At 34.8% G+C, this 17,367-nt stretch overlaps 1 protein-coding gene and 1 long non-coding RNA gene across 2 annotated transcripts; both read left to right on the forward strand.

Moving 5' to 3' along the window:
* The first annotated feature begins 3,841 nt into the window (after nucleotides 1-3,841).
* On the forward strand, nucleotides 3,842-4,554 carry LOC126706500 (uncharacterized). The gene is made up of 2 exons (XR_007648612.1): nucleotides 3,842-3,978; nucleotides 4,224-4,554. It is a non-coding gene; the product is annotated as an uncharacterized LOC126706500 (long non-coding RNA).
* Nucleotides 4,555-7,548: 2,994 nt separating this feature from the next.
* On the forward strand, nucleotides 7,549-16,948 carry LOC126713708 (uncharacterized). The gene is made up of 14 exons (XM_050413547.1): nucleotides 7,549-7,954; nucleotides 9,372-9,427; nucleotides 9,558-9,732; nucleotides 10,127-10,228; nucleotides 10,608-10,679; nucleotides 11,235-11,351; nucleotides 11,523-11,600; nucleotides 12,884-12,946; nucleotides 13,024-13,120; nucleotides 13,863-13,941; nucleotides 14,019-14,230; nucleotides 14,782-14,927; nucleotides 15,174-15,296; nucleotides 16,416-16,948. Exons 1-14 carry the CDS (start codon nucleotides 7,868-7,870, stop codon nucleotides 16,569-16,571), a joined length of 1,563 nt encoding a protein of 520 aa, XP_050269504.1. The 5' UTR covers nucleotides 7,549-7,867; the 3' UTR covers nucleotides 16,572-16,948.
* The last annotated feature ends 419 nt before the right edge of the window (nucleotides 16,949-17,367 follow it).

Raw genomic sequence — 17,367 nt, forward strand, 5'->3', positions numbered from 1 at the left:
GCCCTCAAACGAGCTGGGGTGGAAGCTTCGTTCGACCTGTGGAAGGTGGAGAGCGTATTTTATCCTCCAGCTATCCATGAGACCGCCTCTGCCAACTCCGAGGCTTTGAGTGCCCCACAGGAGGCTGAGGCTGCTCAGTCAAAAGCTGCTCAGATCATCGTCACTCCTAGCGAGTCGACTGAAGGAGGAGAGTCTCATGATGCGACAGAAGCACCTGGAGGTTTGAATCCCAAGATGCCTAAAGAGGGCACCAAGCCTACGGTTAGTGCTCAGATCTCTGGTGCCGAGGAGCTAGCCATCTTTGTTCAGCCCCTACAGGCCATTCCCTTTACTAATGTCCCCAAGAGCACCGAGACTGATCCTGCTCAGCCTTCCTAAGAAGGGGATGTCTCCCAGGGCCCCGAGGCTAGTCCTGCTCGGCCTTCCCAGGATGTGGCCAAAACGAAATCGAAGAAGTAGAAGCCCTGGCCAACTTTTGTATTTGTTTCTAGTTTAACTGTTAACTAGTTTCCCTTTTGTTTTGAGGACTTTAGAGTTTGCTTGCAGTTGTACTCTTTGACCCCTTATATGAAATTCTTTTCTTCTTTCTTCCTTTAAATTACATGTTCGTTGCCCTTGCCGATATTTACTATTGTTGCGAATCTCATGATTTTTTGAACTAGTTATTTTAACATGTATGAATGGTTGTGCATATGATTTATTTGGGATTACATCCTGGAATTCTAACTTACCCATGCCCATGGGGCGTTGAACTTGTATCTGACCATACTTCTGGGGAACCAAAGGTATCATCCGAGGTGCCGAGTGTGTTGTTAGGCCGAGCCTGGTACTTAGGTTTGAGTAGTTGGTTTCCCATAGGTTTGAGTCTGAGGACCATGCAATACCTTGGTTCTGTCCAAAACCTAGATTTTCTTTTTAAGTAGTTGGTTTCCCCATAGGTTTGAGTCCGAGGACCATGCAATACCTTGGTTCTGTCCAAAACTTAGAATCTTTTTAAGTAGTTGGTTTCCTCATAGGTTTGAGTCCGAAGACCATGCAATACCTTGATTCTGTCCAAAACTTAGAATCTTTTTAAGTAGTTGGTTTCCCTATAGGTTTGAGTCTGAGGACCATGCAATACCTTGGTTCTGTTCAAAACCTAGAATCTTTTTAAGTAGTTGGTTTCCCCATAGGCTTGAGTCCGAGGACCATGCAATACCTTGGTTCTGTCCAAAACCTAGAATCTTTTTAAGTAGTTGGTTTCCCCATAGGTTTGAGTCCGAGGACCATGCAATACCTTGGTTCTATCCAAAACTTAGATTTTCTTTTTAAGTAGTTGGTTTCTCCATAGGTTTGAGTCCGAGAACCATGCAATACCTTGATTCTATCCAAAACCTAGAATCTTTTTAAGTAGTTGGTTTCCCCATAGGCTTGAGTCCAAGGACCATGCAATACCTTGGTTCTATCCAAAACTTAGATTTTTCTTTAAGTAGTTAGTTTCCCCATAGGTTTGAGTTCGAGAACCATGCAATATCTTGGTTCTATCAAAAACTTAGATTTTTCTTTAAGTAGTTGGTTTCCCCATAGGTTTGAGTCTGAGGACCATACAATACCTTGGTTCTGTCTAAAACTTAGATTTTTCTTTAAGTTTGGGGGATTAGCCCCTCGGCCAAGGTGTGGGGCGTTGACATGACGTTGGAAGCCCCTAGAACTGTCCGCGCCACTGGCGCTTCGAAGCGTAGCCTCTAGTGGAACTTTATATTAAGGCAAAAACAACGGGCTGTTGGAAGTGATGGAGGGGCTTTCGCAGGCCCTTGTTTGACAGGAGCTCGATCCACCGCCTGTGCCAACGCACAAGCCCTTCCCACAAACGGCACCAATTGTAAGGACTCAATTTGTAACGACCCCAAAATAATATTGGGTTCGTATGTTAAGGGCCTAAACAATATAATTTGTAGAGCGTGGGCTGAAAGGCTAGGCCTTGGTCACCGGGCAGTGGTTAGTCATGGTGTTCATGGTGGACGCGCAGAGGTGAACTAAGCTTGTCCATGGATCTTGTCCACGAAACTTAATGTTCTTATTATTCCTCTCTCTTTTTCTTTTTTGGGTACCCTGGTTTTAGGCCCCCTCCTTTTTGGCGCATCAGCCTTTACATTATATAGCCCTTCTCGGTTGATCCTGACCTTCCATCTGTTGATCAGGCAGGTAACTACTCGAGTACCTGTCCCATCAGCCGCCTCCTCCTACTTTCTGTTAGTTGCAATAACCGAAACCACACTGTGCAGGAGTCTTTTCCCATCAATGTGGCTGGGACGTTTGTTGGCGCATTCAATGTGGAGGTGACGTCTTCTCCTTGAACCACTCCCATACTGTACCCCGTGCGAGTCCCATTCTACTCGCTTTTTCTTTTGGGAGTGCTTTGGAGGCTGCCTTTGACGACATGTCGTTCTTCTCTTTTAGGCCTTGGGATGCCGAGGACAGGGTCATCCTTGGTTGCATCTCTAGGCTATTTGGTCTTTCATTACTTGTCCTCTGCAACTTCTCTCTTCGGCGCGGGCCTTGGGCCCTAATGGAAAGTGGGCCGGGACACAAATTCTCTGGCCCCACAACTTTATTGTCTATGTATCACTTCCCCAATAAATGAAATTACAAGTAGAAGAAAAATATAATTTAACTATATTTCCTAAATTTCATTTAATTAAACCTAACATTCCAATAATCCGCAGAAGAGTTATTAGGCTATTGGCCCTCTCAATCCACATGTTACAAAATAGAACAAAAAAAAAAAAAAAAAAATAGAACCAATCTGAATGAATTAGAACTTAGAACTTAAAAACAACTGCCAATCATGCATCCATTAGGAATCGTAGTTGTAAGTGAAGAAGACTGGTAGGTCAGGTCATACAGTTCTGTCATAGTATTTTCCAAATCATAAATCATAATGATAAATCGTGCCTCACCAGTCCCAGGAAAATGTTTCAAATTGGTTCAAATTTCCATGGGCCACGTGGTATGGTGAACTCTATCTCTTCCTAACATGGGTTTTGCACCGCAGAGCTGGCAAAACCATGTGAACGAGGCACTAATATATGCCTCCCTTAGTCGAGACACAAAAGCATTTACAATTTTTTTTTCATGATAAATGAGTTGACAAAGTTTTAGAAGTTCTTCTATAATTATCTAGACTTAAATTGAGTTATTGTTGTAATTCTTTTTTGGAAATATTTTTTCGAAAATTAAAAAAATTATTAATATTTTTTTAATTCTTGAGAATTTTTTTTTTCAAAAATAAAAATTATTGTGTATCCTCAAGCACACATTAACAAAATCATTCTTTTATTTACCACTAATAATTTGTTATGTCAGTTTGTCAAGTGTGGATTTTATTTTTATTTTTTGTGTTTATAGGCTTTCTCTTTTCAATTTCCAATTTCTAATATGGTCCATCACGATTAGCAAAATAATAATATGGTCCATCACTTCCTTGTGATAGCATCTTAAGCTAAACCAGTTCATTGACAGCCCATTGCTTGACAAAGAACTTGCTTCCTATTCCACATTTTCAGTGTGAATGACAATTACGATGTAATTGGCTGACTCTGTGGTGCCAACCCTTTGAGTTGGTCTAAGTAACACTATAATGATTCCAAATTTTATAATTCTGTCATTTATATTTTATATCTATTTAAAGAAAAAAATACATAATGCTTTTATGCAGTAGGCATTTCTACTTGTATTGTGTAGCAAGTGAGTTTGTCAATTAGTAGATATATTGATATATAGTCATATTATTTATTTATTTTGCTAAATACGAGTCATGTAAGGTAGAATTGAACAAGTTACCAACCCTTTCAAGTAGGGGTGTCAATGTTCAACCCAACCCGCGAACACGACACGAACCCGACACGGGTTTTTTCGGGTTAGGGTTGGACCTTAATGGGTTTGGGTCATAAACGGGTCGACCCGAAAGCGACACAATAAGAAACGTGTCATAAGCAGGTCAACCCGCATAACCCACAATAGACACGTTTGACACGCCAATTTATTTGTGTCAACCCGAAATGACCCACATAACACAACCCGTTTAACTCGTATAATAAATAAATATTTATTTTATTTTAAATTTAAAAAGAAAAGTGAGTAATTACAAAAATTTACAAGGGATATAATTTGAAATTGAAACTTTATAGACCCTAGAGCTACTAATACTTTCTTCTTCTTTTTTCTTTTTTTTTTTGGCATAGAACTTGCACAAATGAAATGGATGAGCTTGTGGAAGATGTTATGAATTTGGACATCAACAAAGAATCTATGGATGATAATCATGGTCATAGTCAGGATTAGTCTACTGTTTGCTCAAATTCTTTCAATATTGATTCTTAGCATTTGGCGAGTTTCAAGGATATTATATTTTTGTTGAACTATGTTATTTTATTTTTGTTAAGCTTTGTTATTTTGAATTTGGGTTGAAGTGTATGCACTTCTTTTGGAGTGTAAAGAACTTATATTCTAGATGAATATTATATTTTTGTTGAACTATATTATTTTGAATATGGGTTGAAAACTTGAAGTGTATGCACTGCTTTTTGGTATGTAAAAAAAATTATTTCTAGATGGATGTTATATTTAATATTATGTAGGTTGAAATGGGTTGTGTTACATTCGTGTTAACCCAACACGACTCGTTTATTAAGCGTGTCAAATGGGTTGGGTCAGGTCAACCCGCCTTATTAACAGGTCGGGTTAGGGTTGAAGGATCATGACACGATTATTAAATGGGTCGGGTTAGGGTTGAGCCATTTAGTCGAATACCCCTACCTCGACACGACACGAACCCGACACGCTAACCCGAATTGACACCCCTACTTTCAAGCAATCAAGCTCCGTTCTTTTAAAATGTCTATGAAACTTCTTTACTAAAATGGGTATTTTCCTATCCTAGGGATTAAAACTTTTTTTTTTTTTTTTTTCAGTCACTAAAATAAAATTATTTTAGCGGATTCCCTAGGTGTATCATGTATGCTTCTAATCCTTCGCAATGTAACAGCATGTTCATGAAATAATTATTTATAGCTCTTGTTAAATGTTGAAAATATTTTTAAAAATATACGTACATCAAACAAAGTAGCTTGGAATCCATTCAGGGGAAAGAGGAAAAAAAAAAAAAAAATCTTAGCTTGGAATCTGATTACACTCCACCCCCACGGATCCACATGACAATTCCTTAAGAACAAATTAAGATATATTTAAAAATATATCCCTAAAATAGATTTTATAATTGGTTTGCTAATCGATCGCTGTTGTTCCCAAAGTCTAACAACGGTTTCTTCCAACATCAACACACCAAATATTCTAGTAAAAAACAACATATTTTCAATGCAATGTCGTACACGATTCAAGTATGTTTATGCTCATAATAATAGTAATAATGTTTTGGCCAACTAAGTAACGCACTCAAATATTTGCTACTGCCACGGTATGCATATATAATGAAGATGTTAAATACATAAATGGCCAACCTAACTGAAACTTTATAGCATTAATAAGCTCACTAAGAAAAGGGGAGACACAGAAAAAAAATAAAGTGGTTAATCAATTTCTGTTAGAAAATCAAAAGAAAAAGAGTAATGACACAGCCATAAACTATTTTACAACATTTTTATAAACTGTTAATGTGACCAGTTTCTTATTGGTTTTCATCTAGGCATGCCATTAACATCACTTTTTCATTTACTAATAACCACTTATTACATCAGCAATTTGTAAAATTTTTTGTAAAGTAGGCTTAAATGAAAAATCACTTTCTTTAAAACCATATTTATCCTCACTTGAATCAGTTTGCTTAAGAAAAATAGGTAAATCATCTTTAGGATAGAACTAAACCTCCCAAGAGTATTATGTGAATTTCTTTAAAAGGTGTGCAAAATTTGTGAAATAAAACTGAATTTGAATGACTATGTATAAATAATGAATACAAACCATCAAAACTACACATTTTGAAAAGTTGCTTATGCAGGGGCAAAAATTTTAAGACTCTATTACGAATATTACTAATTGTTAGAAATGGGAGAAAATTATATCAACTTATTTTTATGCAAAATTCTACATAAAATAGTTATTTTGTTATGATTTCACTTGTTCGAACTTAATTCTGCTATAGTAAACATTTTAATAAAATTATAAGACATTGGGCATAAATGTCCATTATTCTCATGTAATTTTCTTAAGTGATCACTATGACGAGCAAAATTCTCAGAATATGTATTCTTTCACTTAAAATTCTTCTTTATTTTTCCACTTTTAAAAGATGATCTACACACACTTTATTTTTTGAGTTGGTCCAATGCAATGAGAGGATTTAGTGAATTTCTTGTGCTATCTCTTGTAGTTATTTGTAAGGTTTAATTTTTAGTGAGTTTCTATGGCGGCACATTTGTATGGAGTTCAACTCACAACTTTTTACGCAAAGAGTCCTTTTGGAAGAGTGAAACTGCTTGTAAGTTTAATTAATTATTTAATGACCATAATGAGGAATGGTGGACAAATGACGTAGTCCACCATGAGGACTGTATAATTTCTCCATAATGAGTATGCTATTTTTTGTTTTATTTTTTATTTTTTGCATTTTATCTAAGTTTTTTTGAACAAATTAACTATACAAGCATTTTGAAAATAAACTAACTTTTAGTTTATTTATTTATTTTTTATTATCACATATTTAGTATATAAAACTTGTCTCTTTACATAAATACTATTCAAATAAGTTATTTGAAACTACAAGCTACCCAAATGGATAAGCATGTATGTCATCTTTCTTTGTAAAGAGGGGGAAAAATCAACTTCATCAAAGTAAACCGTATGCATGGGATGGGAGAGATGAAGCATTTAAAGTTGGAAACTTGGCATATTAAGAAATTGTGGTGTAATGTTAGAAATTTAGGCTTGAAGAGTTTTTTTATTATTTTTTATGATTTATTTTCAATTTATTAAAAAGAAGTAAGGTTTAAGTCCACCTCCTCATTGCAATAGTTATTGAACTATAAATTTAAAAAATAAAAAACTGGACAAAGCTTTCCTTGGTGATGTTATTGTTTTGAATTCAAAGCTATGCTGTGCTGTGCTGTTGAATTCAAAAACAAAACAAAGGGAAGAAAGAAAAAAGCGTGGAATTAGCATAGAAGAAGGTTGACAAAATAAAAGGAAATGAGACGATACTGCGCGGTATGAAAAGCGACAGCAAATGAAAAGAAGATCCGAATCACAAAGCAGCATCTTCTTTCCTTAAACCCCCACCCAAAAAACTCAACTAATCATCTGCACGTGCCAGCTTTCACGGTTCCATTCCAACTCACTAATCTAATCTGCTGCAATTATTTTAGATTTTTAATAATATATCTCTGTTTTCTGTTTCTGTTTTTCCTTATAAAAATATAAAAATAAAAAATAACCGCCTATCCAACGGTCTCTCCCTCTTCCTCTTTTGTTTTTTCATTCTTGTATTAACTCCCTACTCTAAATTATAATAATAATAATAATAATAATAAAAATTAAAAAAAAAAAATGTAGTCAATGACAAATTAAGAAGCTCTTCGAAAGATCTATCCAAAAAAGAAAAAGAAGCTCTTCGAAAGGAAATATAAAAATAAGGCGGTTTAACACACTAACCCCTTTCCTTTTCTTCAATCTCTGTGGCTCTCCCATGGTTGTTCTCTATGTTTTGCTGTTTCTGAAAGAAAGAAGAGAGAGAGAGAGAGAGATAAGAGTGTTTGTTTAGTTAAAATCTAGGGCTGGCTAAGAGTAAGAAAGATATATCTCTATATAATTATCGTTATTCAAAAGCATAGGCACAGAGAGAGTGATTTTTGAGAAAGAGAGAGAGGGAGCGACAATGCCTGCATTGGACGCTTTCGATGCGTTCCTTTTCTCTCTGAGCAGAGCCTTTTGCAGCCCTCTCGGAGTCTTCGTTCAGATCCAGGTTTGCTTTTTTTTTTTAATACCCTTCTTCGCTTCGCACTCGCGGTTTCTTTTTTCAGATCCAAAATCCGTTTGGTTGCTGAGAAAGTTGAGGAATTGATAGTTTTTATTCTTCACTATCTTCTTTTTTTGAATTTGGTGTATGTAACAGAGCCATTTGGCTATATTTGGTGCGATTGAGTCGAAGTTGCTTCATTTGGCTTTTTCAAAATTCATTTCCTTATTTTTCTAAATTTTCTCGGCAACCAAACGGTGGACCACTTAGTTTTATCTTATTCCTCTATTTTCCTGTCGCTGAGCTGTTATTTTTTTTAAATTTTATTTTTTAAATAGCTATAAACAATTTTGAATATTTTTTAGGGTAAAAGATTGAAGCTTTTCATCGAACTAGCTTCAGATCTGGATGGTCCGTTTCGTAGCAAATGGCAGAAACATGAATACAATTTTTAATTTCTTAATGGAGATTCAATGTTTGAAATTTGACACAAAAATTGAAGTCAATGTTAATCTGGGTTTACGACGACAATTTATCTCCAATTTATTTTAGATAATTACCTATGGTGAAGATTTAAAATCCTCTATTTATGTTATTAATATATATATATATACACACACACACACATATTATAGCGCAATACTCAGAGATAAAGGTCTTTGCTGGTTATGGTGACTTCTTCTTGTAGTCAATGGATATTACTATTTACTGCTATAGTTCTCAGTAGTTGATGAGTCTCTAATTCTTTAAACTTTTAAAAAGGAGAAGCCCTGTAAGTGGACAGGTTAGGGAGATAGGAAATTCAAACTGCAGCCTGAAATGGGTTTGGATTTTAAAATTTTTTGGAACTAAGCTATGAAGGCATATTGAATTAATGAAATTTATGGGTGGCTTTAAGTTTTATTAATACATGGATTTGAAATGATTAGGTGTAAGAGGTCATTTTAAATCCATAATATTATAAGTGTCTTTGTTTGAGCAAAATCTCTAAATTCAATTCATCATGTGTGGTTAAATTTATATAGAGCAATTTATACTAACAGTTGTTCTTCAACTCTGTTGCTTTTAAATCCTCAAATCCAAATGCAACCTTAGTTGAAATCAGAACAATTATTTAACTGGTAGATGGAATTAGACCATAGGGGGAACAAAAGCTAGATGGAATTAGGTTTTGCAAAGATGTCTAGTTCGGTAGTTCCATCAGTGACACTTCAGAGGATGTGCAATTTATACTAGACTTAGTCATTTAAATCCTTATTACTATTACTGTAAGTAGTCTCCAATAATATCCATTGAGAAACTACTTGTCTAAATACTAATGGTGTTTAAAAATGCGGTATTCCCATCCTCTTAATGCTTTAGGATAAATTTATGCTGAGTTCATTGCATTCTAATATGAATCCATTTATTTTTTGTGCTGTAGGGATGTTTAATATGCTTAATTCTTGCTCTTGGGTGGGCTTTTGCGGCCTATGTCAGGTAAAAAAATTCAGTGGATAAATTTTATTAATGAATTAGTGACATGGCCTCTATGATTAATTCCCTTTTATCATTGTAGTATAGAAACACAAAATTGCTATTTGAGCTATCTCCAACTTCTTTCTCACAGGAATAGGGAGATCAAACAGATGAAGGATAGTATGCGATGTGGCAATAGCTTTGCTTTTCTTTATCATGATATTAATAAACTTGAGCACACTAATCAGGAGAATCTGCCCAGAGTGTCAGTTGTTATGCCTTTGAAGGGTTATGGAGAACACAATCTACACAATTGGAGAAGTCAGGTGAGGTTTTTATCATGTGCATTTCCATGTGCCCTTTTTAATTAAATAAGTCTCATTTTATTCTTTTTTCAAAAACAAGAAGGAAAAATAAGTCAAGTCTATTCATAATATGCTGAACATCTATCATAGCTTCTAGATCTATCTGTTTGTGTGTGTGTGTGTGTCTGTACACACATTCCTGGGACACTATCACTCTGTACAGATAAAGAGTTCTTTCTGGATGACAAAATTATTTCCAATTTCTTCTTGGAGCTGATACTTAGGCATGTTTACCATTGAAATCCTTGTACCTATTTTATATTTATGCTGAAGCTTTCCCCTCTAATTGTAAATAATTTTGTTGGTCTGAAGTTTTCAACTGTTCATCATGGCTCCTTCTCATGAATGGTTGCAGATTACATCTCTCTACGGTGGTCCTGTAGAATTTCTTTTTGTGTTGGAAAGTACAGAAGACCCTGCTTACAGTGTTGTATCTTCGTTAATATCAGATTTTAAGGTATATATGTTTTTACGATTGTTGTTTACTTTTCTGATTACATATGCTGTGGTAATACTGAGAACAAACATCACAACATATTTTTTTATAAGTAAGTTTTGGACCAAAGGGATGGGGACGTGGAGATTTTGAACTAGTGACCTCTGGTTCTCAAGGCGCTGTCTTGAATTGATTGTGCTACCCCTTGGGGTAAGAAACATCCCAGCATACATTATGACTGGATACATTGTTTGTGATCCTGAGTGCCACTAGCACTGATGTTGAAATGTAAACCTTGCCTTCTAATATCTTGCATGATATGTGGGTGCCTAGTGAACTTGTTAGAACTTCTTTACCATAGTTACATTTCCTTACTTGTATTCATGTTTAATATGTGCAGGATGAAGTTGATGCTAAGGTTATTGTAGCTGGTTTGTCAACTACTTGCAGTCAGAAAGTTCACAATCAGTTGGTATGTAACAAGTTTGCAACTTGGTATATGGTCTTTGCCAATGCATAATGAAGGCGAAGGCCTCTGATTACACTTTTTTTTTTCTCTTCTTTTAAAAATATATGTATTATGTCAAAATATTTCTATAATATGAACTTATGTTGTCTTTGTATCTATTTTCTAGAATAATAATAAACTTTTGTTCTTTTAAAAATTGAGTGGGAATATATGGTAAGGCTAGATGTTTAGCCAATGATCTCTAGTTCAATTGGCACCTTCTCCCCTTATAAGTGCTAGGTGAAGGGTAGGGTTGTGGGTTCAAGATCCACTGGACCCGTAACTTACCAGTAAAAAAAATGATAAGACTAGATTTTAAATAGGATTGACTCTTATATTATGTTTCTGCAAGGTATGTTGAAAGCAGAGCAGCCCTGCCTTAACAAATTGATATGGAATTTTGAGCTTATTTAGACTAAAATAATCTTGTAAGATGTCATATAGGCTTTCATAATTTATCTTTCCTATCAGCATATGTTTTTGTTAACACTAAGTCATATATGATGTGCTCTTGTGCAGGTTGGAGTGGAGAAAATGCATAAAGACAGCAAGTATGTATTATTTTTGGATGATGATGTTAGGTTGCACCCTGGTTCAATTGGAGCTCTCACTGCTGAGATGGAAAAGAATCCTGATGTATGATTTTGCAAACTTACTCCCAAATGCCCTCTACTCTAATTCCCTGGGATTTACGAAAAATCATTTATCTTGTACTTATTTTTTAAGGTGTATTTTGTTATGGTAATGAGTGCCTTGGTCTTAACAGATTCTTTTTATGTTCTTGACTTTGTTGGCATTGGTTTGCAGATATTTATTCAAACTGGATACCCTCTTGATTTACCTTCAGGGAGTTTAGGGAGTTACTGCATTTATGAATATCACATGGTAAGGCATCATCTATGAGTTCAGGCTCCCGCGTCCCTTCCTCTTTTATTTTTTTCCCTTTTCTTTTTCCCAAACTTCTTAATTTATGTGTACATGTTTGTCCACTTCTATTTTGTAGTTCATGGTAGGGTTTTATTTCTTTTCAACATGTAACCAGAAATTGTTAGGTGTAAAAGCTACTGCATCATCTGCATGGGCTTGCTTAAAATATAACTAGGGTTCTTAACAAAGAGAAATTAATAGGTCATAGTGTGTGTTATGTTAATCTGTTGTAATAGGGCTAATTTAGACATTTCTGTTTTATCAATTTTTGCAAGATTCTTTCTCATTTTTTGAATGTCTTCTCTATTTACTCTGGGCACTACTAGAAGGTAAAAGAGTAGGGTGTTCCTGTGTTTGCCTTATTATAACCTTTAGTGAGTCTTTGAGGCTCATATGTAGGGTTTGTTGAAATAAATTGTTATGAAATTTTCTAGCATCTCAAGCAAATAACAAATGGTAAACAATTATGTACCTTTTTATACTCCCAGTGTACTAGGATTGTGCCCCTTTATGCTTTTTTGAATGAAAAAAAATACTACTTATAAAAAAAAAGTGGTAATTGATTATGTGTGAGGAACATGCACCATTTTGATTGATTCTCACTACTGCATTGTAATATGTCCTAGAAATTATGTGAAAACTAAGTAGTAGTGTTATTTTTTTTATTTTTTGGTAATGAGTGTTACTGATTAGGAGGCACTGCCTCTAGTACACGGATGTATACATGATGTAGTGTTAAAGAATTACAAAGAATGAAAGTTACAATAAGAAAGAGAGAAAATCCATAAAATCTACAACAGAATGGGAACCATAACACAGGACGGAAAGTAACTTGTTTTTTTCTCTTGTGAATTTCAAGTAACAAAAAGATAAACAAACACATAATCATGAGTGTTCTTTGGAAATTCCAATGCACTAACAAGTAGAGAGATAACAGTTTTAATGAGTGAACTATAAATTCTTGAATTTGAATTGCAGTGAGGACAGAGTTATATAGATGATCAGTTTCAATTGCAACTGTGTTTTCTTGCATTTTTTTTATTACAACTAGTGGTATTGAGCTTTTTTATTGCATTCGATTTTATTTTCCTATAAGAAAATCTTGGAATGTTAATGGTCATGTTCATAGTGGGCTGATATTTATATGACATCTAGCTGTTAGCTTTCCTTAATGGTACTTAAGTAATAAATCCTTCAAGTCATACATAGCTGACGATTTGTCTTCCCTTTCTGATTGACAGCCTTGTTCAATGGGATTTGCTACTGGTGGAAAAACATTCTTTTTGTGGGGAGGGTGCATGATGGTAATTAACTGCAACCTTTTTTGTAGGTGTTGCATTCACATAATTTAGATGTTCTGATTTTTCTAGATTGTTGGCAGATGCATGCTGATGATTTTAGACTTGACCGGTATGGTGTGGTCTCGGGACTTCGAGATGGTGGATACTCTGATGACATGACTCTTGCAGCTATAGCTGGTAATGAATCCATCAGTAATTTTTTTTAATTTTAATTTTATTTTATTGGCAATCCTTTTGCAGACTTAGAAGCATTGATCTACACAGATCACAACTTTGTTCTGTCATTAGCTGTTAAGATTACCTATTAACTAAATGCTGGTGACTTTGTGTCTAACAATTTGGCACGTGTGTTAGAGCACTGAAATGGAATTTCTCTTGGTTATTTTTATTTTCTTTTTATCTTTTTATTGGTAAGTTACACATAAGGCACAAGTAGTTTTGAAACCATGACCCCTCCACCCATTCTTGTGGGAGAGGAAGTGCCATTTTAGCCAGCACTCATTGGCTTTTCTTGGGTTTTTGTAGTCCTAGGTAAGTGCTAGGTTTTTAATCCACCATTTAATGTCATCTTGGGATCATGGTGGTGTTATCAGACTTCTGTTATTTGGATGTTGTAATTTCTTTATATTCCCATGTTAATGTTATTTTTGTAATTTTGTGTGAGAACGCTTGATCTTGGATGACCAATTGATATGCTTCTGCTAAGAAGTTACTCCATATATGGCCATAGTGGATACTTTTGTTTGCTGAAGTGTTAAAAATATTTTACTTTTGTTCTCTCCGTGATTTTAGTGTGCTTTGATTAGGGTCTGTGCTATGGCTCTCATCAAGTACAGGGTCTAGCTATGTTTATTTCCTATTCAACATGCTGCAGAGTGGACGTTTCTCTAATTGTTGATGTTATTTTTCCCCTTTCCAGGGGCTCACAAGAGGCTCATTACATCACCTCCGGTTGCTGTGTTTCCTCACCCCCTTTCAAGTGAACTTAGCTTCTCAAGGTTTGTTATTTTTTCACTTGCTTATGCTCATGTCTATTACACTTCTTTCCATTTTTAATTCTTGGCTTCTTGTGTAGGTATTGGAATTACTTGAGGAAGCAGACATTTGTTTTGGAGTCATACACAACGAATGTTAATTGGATAATGAATCGTGCATTGTTTACATCCCACTGCTACCTGTCATGGGGATTCGTAGCACCATACATTATGTCTATGATTCATATTACTGCAGCACTTAGAATTTACATTAAAGGGTATTCACTCGAGGAAACTTCCTTCACTTCTGGTGGTGAGCACACTACTTTTCCTTTTTAGGTAGGTTGTTAGTGTTGATTTATATAAAACCAATGTGCAGGACCTTTCATGCAGGATAAAGTTTGGTGAATGCCTATTAAAAAATGGTTGTACTCAGTGCACAACTCAGTATGAATGTTTCATACTATTAATTTATACAATCATTTGATGATAGGGCCTTCAACCTTAATGAGGAAGGTTAAGATAAATATGGGGTTGGCAAAGTCCCTATTGACACTCTACATTTGAACTATGTTTATGTGGCAAATTTGAACTCTTAGAATCGTAGTCTGATTAACACCCCCATCTGGGGAAAAAAATATGGATTGTTTCAGTAACTTAACAAAGGTTACACATTTTTCTTTGGGGTGGGGGGGTTATTGTATTATTGCAACCTGATATTCCAATCGAAGTCATGATATGTTGCAAATCCTTGATAAGATATTTCTGTTAGCAATAGCTAGGGAAGTGCACTATTATATTTTGAGAGTTGGATTTAGTTTATGTAAAAAGTTTTTCTTTTCTAACTGCTATTTCTTTTTTCAGGGTTGTTACTGGTGGGCTACCTAGCTATATGTACTTTAGTAGAACTTCTTTCAATGTGGAACTTGACAAGGATAGAAGTTCACCTATGCAACGTGTTATCTCCTGAGGCACCTAAACTGTCGCTTGCTTCTTACAATTGGGTTCTTGTAAGTACTTTTAAGTCTCTTCTTCCAGTGAAAGGACTTGGAACTTCATATTACAGATATGCTATTACTTTTGTGTTGAAGTTCTAAGGGATCCTAGGTGTGAGGGTTTCTTACGAAGCAATATTTCTGAAAAGGCCCAAACATTAAGCATAAACCCAAACATAATTTGACTTATCTGATTGTGACATCATGATGATGACTGATGATTAGTTACTAATGTAATCAAAATGATTTTCAATTGAGCAGGTATTCATTGCAATGCTAGTGGATAACTTTTTGTACCCTGTCTCTGCAATGCGTTCTCATTTATCTCAGTCTATCAATTGGTCTGGTATCCGGTATCATTTGAAGAATGGAAAGATAAGTAAGGTAAGCTGGTTAAGATCTTTGATTATTTCAAAAGCATTATTTTCTCCAACCAGCTAGTATTTCATTTTAGGGTAAATTACAACTTACCCATTTGTGATTTGGCTGAAATTTAAGTTGCCTACATGTGGTTTGAAATTTGACACTTTACCCACCTGAGATTAGTTCAATTAGATTTCCTTAACCCATCTCTGTTAAAAACATGGCTAAATATGTGATTTTGTTTAACTTTTATGTTTCTCTCTTCCAAAAACACAAAAAACATAAAAATACAAGATCAAAAAGAATCCAGCGGACCCCTCTGTGATTTGGCTGAAATTTAAGTTGTCTACATGTAGTTTGAAATTTGACACTTTACCCACCTGAGGTTAGTTCAATTAGATTTCCTTAACCCATCTCTGTTAAAAACATGGCTAAATATGTGATTTTGTTTAACTTTTATGTCTCTCCTCCAAAAACACAAAAAACATAAAAATACAAGATCAAAAAGAATCCAGCGGAACATTTGCATCATGGGATTTCAAACCATAGGTAGACAACTTAAATTTCAATTAAACATTAAGTGGATAAAATGTCAAATTTTAAACCATATGTATGTAGCTTAAATTTCAGCCAAACCACAGTTATGTAAATTGTAATTTGCCCTTCATTTTATGATCTATTGTATATCTTAGGTTGTGGATTGTAAATTCCACATAACCTGAGAATTTTTGTTCAAACTTTCAGATTGATGTAAAATGCCAGCAGTGCTTGGTGTACGTACAAAAGGGATTTAACTAAGGGCTTAGAGATGAAAAATTTTCCTTTCATTTTAATAGTTCCCTTCGGTTCTTTTCTCTTTAGGATTTGCATACCCATTTAGTTGTTTAGAGAAGCTTTTATTTTTTATAAGATACTCAGGAAGATTTTCAAGTTAAGGTGGAAGAGCTCAGATTAAAAAATAAAAATTATAGCGTTTTATTTCATTCTGGTACAGCTAAATGCTTGCCCTTTTGTTTTGTGAATTAATAGTTTAAAGGGTTGGAAAAAGTGTAATAAGAACAGTTGGAGTTAAATACTGGAGCACCATATTAGTTGTTTTTTCTTACTTTCTGAACATTAGTGATTTTATTCACTCCGCAGATTGAAAGATGCAAGGAAATGGGTCCAGAGAAGTCGTACTTGGGAGGAAAAAAATTACTATATGGGAAGAAAGGCGCTCCTCCCAAAGTCTCGTTACTCAGTTCATTGGCCAGAAGTATGGCGCAATGGCACCAGCCTAAGAAATTTGATAGCTAGAAATGGGCTTTACCAATCCCCCATAAAAAAAGGAAAAAAAAGAAGAAGAAAAGCTTAAATCCTTTTGCCCACCTATTGCGATTTAATGGGCACCAAGGGCTTCAGAAGCAAGAAATGCTGTGGATTATCTGGTCCTCGTAGATTGCTTGGCCATCCATTACTCATGATTAAAGTGTTTTAGGAATATTTGCTTCAATATTTTTTTTTAATCCCCATTCAATCTATTTGATTCTTCTGCATCCCCCCCGCCCCCCCCCACCTTTTCTGGCCTGATTTTGTATTTTGCACTTTGTTTGTAATTTATTGAGTTGTTAAACAGTTCAATTCATAATGTTAGTTAAAATTCATAATGTTAATTAAAATTTTTCATAATGTTAGACAGAAGTGTTATACAGATACAATTTCCTGCGAAAAAGTTGCTCCCCCCAGAAAATATTAAGGACTTCAGAGTGAAAAGAGAAAAAGAAAAACTAACAAAAACATAAAGTAGACCATGTTAACAAAGAGGAGAAATGGTCTGGATGCTTTGAATTTTTTCTCCTTTTTTTGTTTTTTGTTTTATCTTTTATTTTATACTATTTATAACAGGATTTTTTTTCTCTTTTTGGTCTATACTATTCAATATGACAACATTAAGCCTCTTTTTTTAATTTAAAATGGAATCCTTCAAATTAAGGATAACAAAGTCTTTTACAAGTAAATAGCACACTTAGTGAAAAAAAAAAAAACCACGTCCAATTTTTATTTATTTATTTATTTTTATTTTAGTAAAAAGAGGCAATTTCAAAGATAATAT

Source organism: Quercus robur, chromosome 2, assembly GCF_932294415.1.
Source record: "Quercus robur chromosome 2, dhQueRobu3.1, whole genome shotgun sequence".
In the NCBI taxonomy this organism is placed as follows: domain Eukaryota; kingdom Viridiplantae; phylum Streptophyta; class Magnoliopsida; order Fagales; family Fagaceae; genus Quercus; species Quercus robur.

Coding starts and splice junctions, on each gene's coding strand:
- LOC126713708 (XM_050413547.1), top strand. CDS start 7,868: ATGCCTGCATTGGACGCTTTCGATGCGTTCCTTTTCTCTCTGAGCAGA. Junction 10,680..11,234: donor AGAAAGTTCACAATCAGTTG/GTATGTAACAAG, acceptor GCTCTTGTGCAG/GTTGGAGTGGAGAAAATGCA. Junction 15,297..16,415: donor AGAATGGAAAGATAAGTAAG/GTAAGCTGGTTA, acceptor TTCACTCCGCAG/ATTGAAAGATGCAAGGAAAT.